The sequence below is a fragment of the Protomyctophum bolini genome (genome assembly GCF_963924005.1).
Source record: "Protomyctophum bolini genome assembly, chromosome: 21".
NCBI lineage: Eukaryota > Metazoa > Chordata > Actinopteri > Myctophiformes > Myctophidae > Protomyctophum > Protomyctophum bolini.
Window position 1 is genome coordinate 33,547,654 of NC_137882.1, and position 10,044 is coordinate 33,557,697.

Sequence of the window (10,044 nt, forward strand, 5' to 3'; positions counted from 1 at the left end):
CTAGAGATCTTTAAACGATCTTAAAAAGGTGTAAAATGCGTTGGAATTCTAGTCTTCATCTGGCAATATATCTAGCCGCAAATTCCCAGGCTTGTACCCCTACAATGTTGAGTGTGTCTGGCTAACGGTTCCTCAATTCTGCTTACTTCCCACCACTATGAGCTGGAATACCATGTTCTCCTGCTCTTATGACTACAATGGTATAGCTGAGGATGAGTGGAACCACCTGGGGACATTTTGCATCTCCCCACCCCAGTTCACATCCTCCTGGAATGTGGAATGTCCATCTTCAGACCATGATGTGTCCCCATAGGGGTTTCATTGCAGGCTACTGTTATTTATTTTTCATGACATTGTCCCTCTCCTACGCACCTGTCGTTTAGGAGTGCAAAAGCCTTGCTGTTTATCGTAGGCTACAGGAAAGGTGATGTCATCCAACCATTTCTCTCAACTGAGTTAACATAAGCTTTTAGTAAAAGTATTATGCATTTATACCTTTTGTGATCTTCATGGTAATTGTTTGGCTTCATATCTTGGCCAGAGTTGGAAACATTAAATTGTAAGACCAAATATAAAGGCAGTATGTGCAAAAATATCCTTGAATTAAATTTGTTTTACTGTGATCTTGCAAAAATATATAAATAATGCATCAGAAATTACAAGCCATTGCACACTTTATTTCTCAGTACTCTCCATTCAAGATTAGTAGTAGATCAAAATAGAGATCAAATAAGAAAACAAATAATAAAAAAATACTAGCCCTGCCTCATTTCCTTTAACCCATTCAGGACGGGAACCCCTTTTGGTGTTTTAAGCATCGTTATACTTTAGCCATTGAAATGTAGCAGATCTACAAACTCATAGCATGGCTACGAGCTTGTAGATCTTTTTTTTTTTTAAATCTTGAAAATGTAGCTCCGTGAGGAAAGCAAAAGAAAATCCAGAGGTCCAAGGAAGAGCTACAAAAGGTCATTTGTCCCTGGTATAATCCCACCGGTAGGTCTGAGACCAGCCCACACAGTTCGTTGTCTCGCTCAACAGTCTGACAGTAGCTGGGTGTCCTACTCAACATCAGAGTCAGACGATGCGGACTCTGAACTATAGGCGCACTCAAGTTCTTCCAAAATGTCTACTGGTTCAACAAGACTGTCGTCGGTTGCGTTCATGACGTCTATGTAGAGCTTCCTCACGCGCCTCTTCAGATGTCTCAGATGCATCTCCTTTTTACGGATGAGGCACGCGAGACCCCTCCTTGCATCCTCTGGTAGATGTCCTAAACAAAGGAACAATGTGTCACTCACTATATAGGGATGAAACACATCTTTCACACCATAATCATAATCTCTTGAAACATGACATAAAAACCAATTAGTAGAAGTGCACGTTTACTTTGCCACATACCTTCACTCTGATGGGGAGAAAGCTCTGACAATACACTGGCTCTGGCCTTGAGAACATCCCAGTGCTGCCTCATCTCTCTCACGAGGATAGACTTCTCTTCCTGAAGCCTGCGAACTGCCATGCACTGATTGAACACCTTATTCTTGGTGCTGAAATCAACAGACCCTGTAATACATAGATATGGAGGGTTGAGAACAGTGCACAAAGACTGTAGATGCATATATCATTCATGTAATCATGTATCAGTATTCAATCATAATACATAATAACAACTACATGGAAGAATACATACAGGACGTTAACCTCTTAACCCATTTAGACCTCTGGTTTTGTATCTCTATGGAGAAATGTGCTCTGAACAATTAATTGTTGAGCGTCCCTCAGGACTCTACTAGTAACTATCAGCTGTTTCCACTCTACATTAAAGGTCTGAAAATAGCCAATGGACAACCTTACAATGGGACAGACATGTCAATCTGCTATTTTCCACAATGGTTTTCCAAGTATACAGACACTGGGGTTTAAGTGGCTAAATGCATACCACTTTGTGAAATTTGCCACGGCCAAGGATGCTCTCTGTCCAAGATAGTGTCGAAGCACACGGTTTGCTCAGGAACCAGGCTGTTGTACTCCTCCACCATGAGCTTCAAAGCGTCTTTCTCCTGCAGTAACTTCCGGCGGATTCTGTGACGTCCTTTGTTGCTGTCTGAGAAGAAATACAAATTATTGCTGGTTTCACACGCTTGGCTATGCCTACGTATGCCTACGAGCAGTTTTCTGGCATTGTGCCGATTTTGCCAGTAAACCACTCCATTCCCATTGAAAACCATTACATAAAAGGCTGACACAGACATAACTGAATGTTGTGTGAACCAAGCCTAATATAAGACAGAGAGGCTGTAACTCTGCCCCAAACACATTGTACACAGTCAGAGAGGCTGGGACTGTTAGAATAGGCCTAAAATGTTAACTTACCATTTTTGTTATAGATGCGTTGCTTCCTGGTTTTGATGCTGCTCGTGAAGGCCTCAATCTTCCGACACAAAGCCTGCAGCGTGCCTTGATCTTGTGTTTGTCCTGAAACACAATGAATAACAGTGTGAATTTTAAAAATGAATAAATATTCAGATTTTTATATCAGACCATGTTCATCATGTTCTTACCATCTGCCCATTCTTTTACATCTTGCACATACTCTTCAACATTGTGGTCTTGAAGTTGAAGTTCTGCCTTCAGGCTTTCCAGATCTGCCAACTTGGTTTTTAAGACCTTAGATGTCTGAAATTACAAACAAAACCATTACAAAGACAGAAATTCATGTCATGATTTCTATGTTTTAAAATAATTTTATTTATTCTGTATTTGAGCCATGGACCACCATTTGATGACATTTAGTCTGTCAGCCCCAAGACTAAAGAACATTTTGTTATTGTTCGATAAGATTTTGTCCACAATGCCATGCTATATTGATGTGGTACTATAGGAGATAATGTTGTTAAAATAACGTAAATGCAGATGTTTAACACAAAAAAGAACTCAATTGTAAAAGGGGTCCCATATGGGGTCCAGTTGGTTTCATTTTACACTCAATTTAGCTGGGGACCACCTGGAACCCCCTCAAGGACCACTGGTTGGTTATACATCATGCAAAGTGCACATGCATGCACGCCTGTATACATGAAATAACAGTTTCTACCTTGTGGTATCTTTGGGAGAGTGACTTGGCCATGTTGTCACGTTTGTGATCGTTCCAGCTCATGGCCAAAAGGGTCAGCATGTCATTGCGGCCTGCAAGTACACAGAGAGGAGTTCTGCAACAATTCTTACAATCATGTTATTCACACTAAACTATAAAAATGTACAATTATACAGCACCTTCTTTGGACATATGCTTCGTTGTTACGGCTATCCTGGAGAGAAATGCATTGCATTGTTCGACCTCTTCTCCAAGTGTTGAGCCAGCACCGTCCTGGTTTCCCCCGCCCCATTTCACCTGGACAGAGATAATACGAAACCTGAATATCAATTGCATTCATAAAAGCACATGCTTTTACCAAGACTCAATGGTGCCATTTAATTATAAAGAAAAAAGCCAAATGGACTGCCAACTAGCACAGGCAGTTAACCCTAGAACACCATTACTGTACAGCAATACATATCAACTTGAGGTACTCTTCTTTAATATTTCATCATGACTTTTCACAAAAACTGAAACAAAAACATTGGGGGTGTGTGGGATTTTTCTCTACCACTCTATCACTATTCACTAAACACCTGCCTGTAGAAAAAAACAGGGATGTGGGCAGAGAAACAAACCTACCTTCTATGATGTCACTGAGCATCATGAAGGTACTGAAATACCCAACTCAGACATCAGCAACATTATGAAAATTACAATAATATAATTGTCCGGGGGAAAATCAACCGTGTGTTCTAGGCTTAACAAAGGTGAAAACGCTAACTGCCTTGACAGCAGTAGATCAGTTACTCATTGCTGGATTGTCAGATAATGTATAGGATTGACCACCATCTTATAATCACATATCGTTTTATACTAACCTCACATTTGTAGTCATGAGCCTTAGCATGGAGAACCGACAGGAAGGGCCGCATGTTTTGAAGGGGCTGGAGCTCTGGACAGCAGGCACACACTTTTTGCAGGTACGGCCAGTACTTGCAGGCAACGTCCATACAAAAGAATTTGATGTCATACTTGGATGCCATCTGGTGCTGTAAGAACATGGGGTATGCATATATTTCACCCCTAAACATGTTCAAGGCAGCCAGCAATACCCCATGTCTGCAGACAGCCAGTTCTAGGCCCTCCTCGTCGACACGACTCCTGGACCGTGCAGATGTTTCTCTGGCTGCCGACCACTCCCCACCACAAATACCCCTTCCAGGGACCTACATGGTAAAAAAGATTAATAGATAAAAGATCTTACCATCGGTGAACAATCAGATATTTTGAGGTAAATGTCACAAAAACATGGCACTACTTAACCACCAGGATCTGTATTCTGGGAAAGGTTTTGCAGAAGACCGTTAAGCTCAGCCAAGAACTTTACAGTGACAAAAACAGAGAGCTCGTCGATTGTCTATTTTCAGTGAATATATTGGATGTAGAGTGAAAACTTTAAAGCCACTCTGGTATAGAGAGCCCTCCACTCAATAAAGAAACAGAATTTAAGTGGTTAAATTTCATGACAATTATTGACTTAATAATCAGATAGAAGAGAAAGTCTGCAATTACATGTTTGACTTTGCTGTGGATATCACCAACAAATTTAGACACGTCTTCATCATTGGCGATGAATGCCCCCTCAAAGATGGAATGATCTTTGGATCTAAAAAAGGAGATAAATTTAAGATGTTATAAACTCCAAGTTGAAGGCATTGCAAGACTGTAGGATCTCTCAAACATTCATGGTGGTGGGGGGGATTCAGATTTTACAGGGGCAAGTTTCGAATTGCAGCCGTCCGCAGGTGCCCTTTCAGAGCGGTTTTGAGGGAGTCAAGGGATTCACATGTCTTAATGACTGTTGGTAGGGCGTTCCACATTTTGGTGGCATAGGAACGAAAATGATTTAGTCCCTTGTTTGTGCCGAATCTGGGTTGCACATGGTTTGTTGTTGTGGGTGTGGACTTCGTTTACATTAAGGAAGTATTTAGACAGGTACATGGGTATCTTGGTGGTGTATCGAATCTTGTGGACCAGACCCATTGCAAGATACTCTACTCTGTCGTCGACCCTAAGCCATCCCAGCCTGTCAAAGTGGGCAGGGGTGAGGTGGGTTCGGGGGTGAGGCCAAGTAGGAGCTTGACCAGTTTGTTTTGGGAGGTCTGGAGTCTTGTTTTAAGGGCCTTTGAGGTGCTGTGGTACCAAGAGGTGCATGCATAGTCGAAGAAACCTTGTACGAGGGCTCCTCAAGCTACAGTACATATGGGTTACACTGTGTGAAATATACAACTGATTAATTTGCCATTCCTTGATATTAACAGTGTGTATGTGTACATTACAATACCTTGCTGTACTGTTAAAACGATAATGTTTGCGGTTCCCATCAACGGAGACCGCAAGCATTGCTGGTGTGCATGCAGGACAGCAAAATGGCTCCTCCTTGCAGAGGGAATCAATTTCATGCCGAATATGAGCCCATTCAAAAAAAACTTTTTGAAAGCTGTCGGGTGAAATTTTCCCATCCTAGAAAAACAGCAAAAACAACGGTTTAACTTTAACCCATTAAGACCTGAGGATCCATCTGTGTCACCTTAGCTTTGAACCAATTTAACCATCATTTTATACCTTACCTATTGAAAAATAGCAGATGTACAAGCTCATAGCACGGCACCAAGTGCCGCTCTATGTCTGAGCTATGTCTGATTTTTTTTATTGTTAAAATGTGTGCAATTCTTTGAATATATATTATTTCACAGCAAACGTTTTTCCCTCCTATATACAGAGGTTTAATGGTAGTCTAGAAAAACATTAAAACGCCATTGACAATGGACAGAGTTTAATGTTTTGTCTATCACTGAGCAAATCGGCATATCATGTTATGTTATCGCGATGATGTAAGATGATAAGGGTTGTTAAAGCCCCCCCCCCCCCCCCCCCCCAGGTCTTAATGGTTTAACAGAAATGTTCATATCCAAACACTAATCATTTTACAATGCTTGAAGAAATTAGTATACTTACACGGCCAAAGCGAAGAGTCCTTCTCTCAAGCCCCCGTAGAAAAGCTTGAAGTGACAGCCCTGGTGATGCCATCTTCATCTCCTCAAAGGTGTAAAACAAGTCTGTTTCATAGACGGTTGAGAAGTTGACGGTGGCTGGCCAGTAGCCATTTTGCACAAGGTCATTCACTCCTGCATCCCACGTAGTCTGGCATCCCTCGCAGGTCAGATGTGGCATGCTGAGATCATACCGACCTACAAATAACATACATTCACTGTAATGTTCCCACTGCCATAGAAATCACAGGGCTGACTTGGTAGGAACTTAGGAAGTCTAGGAAGGGCAATGAATAAGTCAAGAGACGGATAAATAAATGTTACCCCCCCTCCCTATTTCTTGACAGAGCTATACAATAGGGAAACATCTTTTTCAAACAGAGCAGAGGAAATCCTATATGTAATTACCATTAATTGTGACCAAAGCAACGTCCTTCCCTTTGCTGACCTTCAGCATCTCCGGTGGACAACCACAGGCTTGGACAGGCATCTCAATGGGCAAGAATCGCACTAAAAGAGAGTTATGTTAATTAATCATTAGTAAAATCACATAAAGCAGTCTAACGTTCCTTCACTAAGTTATCTTAGTTATGTCAATGAACTAAACTTTTTAAAGTCACTCATTAACGGGCTGTTCTTCAAACTGCAACATTATTGGGACCACAGGTCACATTTAGTATGAAATTGAGCGTTTCCCGTCAGTCAGTCAGTATTCTGATTGTGTACTTCTAAGTTACTTTGGATAATAGTGTCTGCTAATGTAACTTACCACAGTGTCGAATACCCATTCCAACAACACAACTGGTTGGAGCTAATGGCCGGAAGAAACCATCAGTCATGCCATCCCGGTTGTGTAGAACGAGCGCCTTGTTGTGCCTGCTGATGTCGCATTCAGCACAGAGGAACGGGCACGGGAGGCAGTCTCTACACCGGACAGCTGCCATGTTGTTCCGACACTGGCTGCAGATGCGTGTTGCGGCTGTTGCTACATTCTCCTGTGCCAAGATGCTGTTAATCAGGGATGGTCTCAATGCTCTCCACCTTTCGAAGAAAAGTGCGTTGCGGGTGCTCCAATCCTCCGAAGCCAGTGGAGCTCTTTGGGGTACATCTTCTGGCTCGTCATCAGAGCTACTCTGGTACTGAAGCAGATCTTGCAGAAGACATTCTATAGGAATTGCAAAACAAAGACATGGACTAGTACCGGTACTACATATTAGGCCAAATATGATTTTGCCTACCATTTGAATTTTTTATACAAAATAACTTTGTTTTTTTTAGATCATTATATTGCTAAAGTGTTAGATAACATTGTGAATGATGCTTGGCAATCGGCCATGCCACAGGTAAAAACACAAGACTAGGGGGCCATTTTGCAGATACAATAAACTGCATTATACACATTGAATGACCTACCATCAGGGACTGTCTCTGAAGCAGTCTCTGGATCAAAGCGTGCCTCTGTACTAGGGTGAGCAGACCTGGAATGGCATGGCTTATCTGTAATGAAGAAAAGACAGATATGTGAATACTATTTTTACTTTATAACCACATTTGTTTTGAAAATTGCTGTACACAATTTGTAGGTGTTCGGGATCAGACATACAAAAACTTGAATATGCTTTTATATAGAACATTTTTTATTATTTTCCCATTTGTCTTTTTTGGGACCTATGCAGATCCACAAGCTCACAAAATCACACTGAGGTTTTAGTCAAGACCTTATTTTCAAGTGATACCTGAAAACCCCTTATTAACCCCTAATTCCTCCTCCAATGTAAGTAATCCTACCCTTATTTAAAGGAAAAAAAAACAACCAACTTAATACTAACCCTGTCCAGATTGTCCGCGGCTAACTGCTGGCCTCTTGGCTAGAACATGTCCATCGTCATCTCTCGTTGTCCACCTCACTTTCAGTGGTCGTGCAGGACGGGGCTTTGCTGTTGCTGGTGGAGGATCTTGCTCTCTCAGAAGCTGGTCCGCATCACCTAGGATGGCCAAATCATCGGCATTCAAACTAAAAACAAACAGGTTGGAAAAATACATGGTTAATTAGCTTGCAGATTAGCCTCTTGACTATAATGTTCATTCTCGTCTCTCTCTACCGACCTCACTGTCGATGGTTCCTCTGAGATAAGCTCATCCACCTCATTCAGGATCGCCAAATCGTCTGCATCCATACTAGAAACAATCAGGGTAGAAAAATGTAAATATACTAAGTTATTTTGAGAATTAAAGGGTTAGTTTGTTAGTTTTTGGACCTAAAGCTGCCATTAATATAGTTGTTGCAATGGTGGTATTAATGTCCCATAGTATAGTGGGAATGGTTTTGGTGAATATCAAGTAGTTCCGAACATTTGGTGGGGGTCACGCATTAAACATAAATGAATCCAGAAAAATAGCATAATTTGTATTATTGACCTATTTCAACTATAGCGCGACTATTGTTCAACTTTTACCTGTACTGAAATTGTTTCATTTAGTACCCCATTTCTGTTCAACTGTATATTGCTCTAACTAGGTATGGTTTAAGGCCTGTCTAGTGTCTAATCAGTAATCAACCATTTTGCACATCAATGGCTTTTGTTCTGACCAAGGTGTCAGTGAGACTGTGAATGTTCCTGCCTCTCAGCTGGATGGCAACACAAACCCAGCAGCCAGTGTCTGTATTGTATTCTTTGTTATGGTCATTACCCAACACAGATTTCACTGAACCCACTCAACTATTTAGAATACCGTTTGTTGTAATGGTGTATTTTGCCTTTTAACCACTTTGTTGAGATTGTCTTTGTACTGTCTATATAGACTCTATACTAGTGACTTTTCTGTTTTCACTCTACATTAAACCTCTTCACTGAAAATCGACAAGCTCACAATGTGTTGCATTGAAGACATTCTATAGGACAAGCTCACAATGTCGAAGGAGGTGCATGGGCTACAAAGTTTGGGAGTTGTTATCACTTTATGGTAATCAGTGTGGATATTGATTTAATAAGGCAGGGGTACCCAAAAGGTAGATCACAAAGGCTCTGCAGGTAGACATGCGCCGAAAAATATATCATTTAAAATACAAATGGAATTTGGAAGCTGGGAAGCGTCTCAGGTCCCCAGCTTCTCTAAAATGCACTATTTTATTCATTAAATAAATGACTGCCCGGTAAATTCAGGGTACATTGCGTTATTAAAATTGCACAAAGTGCATTTTAGAGAGAAGCTGGGGACCTGAGATGCTTCCCAGCTTCGAGAATAGACTTTTACCAAGGTCTAGCAGGCTTTGTGTCGAGTAGTTACGTCGTTTGGTTTATTTGTGAATAAGTGAAGATAGGTCAAGATACTAGCACATTTTGAGTTTGCTTTAGCTGAAAATGCTTACAATCACTTACCTTAAAAGATGTAGCGATGTTAAAATCCAGTTCCGTGCAGTTGTCCCAGTTCAAGTTGTAATGTCCACGCTGTTGTTGTTGTGTTGTTACGCCAAACAAAGTGTTGCCTAGTGCCTACTACTGAGGCTGAGCCATAGGGCTGAGCCCCTAAGTTGTGGCAGCGTCTAGTGAACAGTTCTAATGAACAGTTTTAAGACTTCCGGTGGACGATCTCTTCAAAATAAGAGTACCCTCTAGAGTATGAAAAAAAAGTTTCATTTGCACATTAAAACTACAAATTAAGCATTTAAATGATGCTATATGATGCTAGAAGACACACATTATGTTTCTGTGTAAAAATAAGTAATTAAATAATAATAATAGTAATAATAAAGTCATCTAAATGCATAAATGCTCATCACTGGAGTGCATGGACTTTATAAAGTGGACACTGGACAAAAGACGGCTCCGCGAGGCAACTATCTGGACATACCCACGCGTCCGGGGAGATGTCCTCTACCACCCCACAGTCTCCGCTAAGCGGGAGAGG

The 10,044-nt window shown here is 41.2% G+C and overlaps 1 protein-coding gene across 1 annotated transcript; it reads right to left on the reverse strand.

Annotated features, from left to right (window-relative positions):
* Nucleotides 1-745: 745 nt before the first annotated feature.
* LOC308336263 (uncharacterized protein) lies at nt 746-9,596 on the reverse strand. The gene is made up of 17 exons (XM_080793577.1): nt 9,516-9,596; nt 8,242-8,313; nt 7,965-8,149; nt 7,549-7,632; nt 6,905-7,300; nt 6,544-6,645; nt 6,101-6,412; nt 5,427-5,605; nt 4,655-4,748; nt 3,961-4,308; nt 3,277-3,394; nt 3,098-3,189; nt 2,565-2,679; nt 2,377-2,478; nt 1,943-2,107; nt 1,402-1,566; nt 746-1,273 (listed from the first exon to the last, which is right to left on the reverse strand). The coding sequence occupies exons 7-17, from the start codon at nt 6,344-6,346 to the stop codon at nt 1,062-1,064; spliced, it is 1,836 nt and encodes a 611-aa protein (XP_080649703.1). The 5' UTR covers nt 6,347-6,412; nt 6,544-6,645; nt 6,905-7,300; nt 7,549-7,632; nt 7,965-8,149; nt 8,242-8,313; nt 9,516-9,596; the 3' UTR covers nt 746-1,061.
* Between the last annotated feature and the right edge of the window lie 448 nt (nt 9,597-10,044).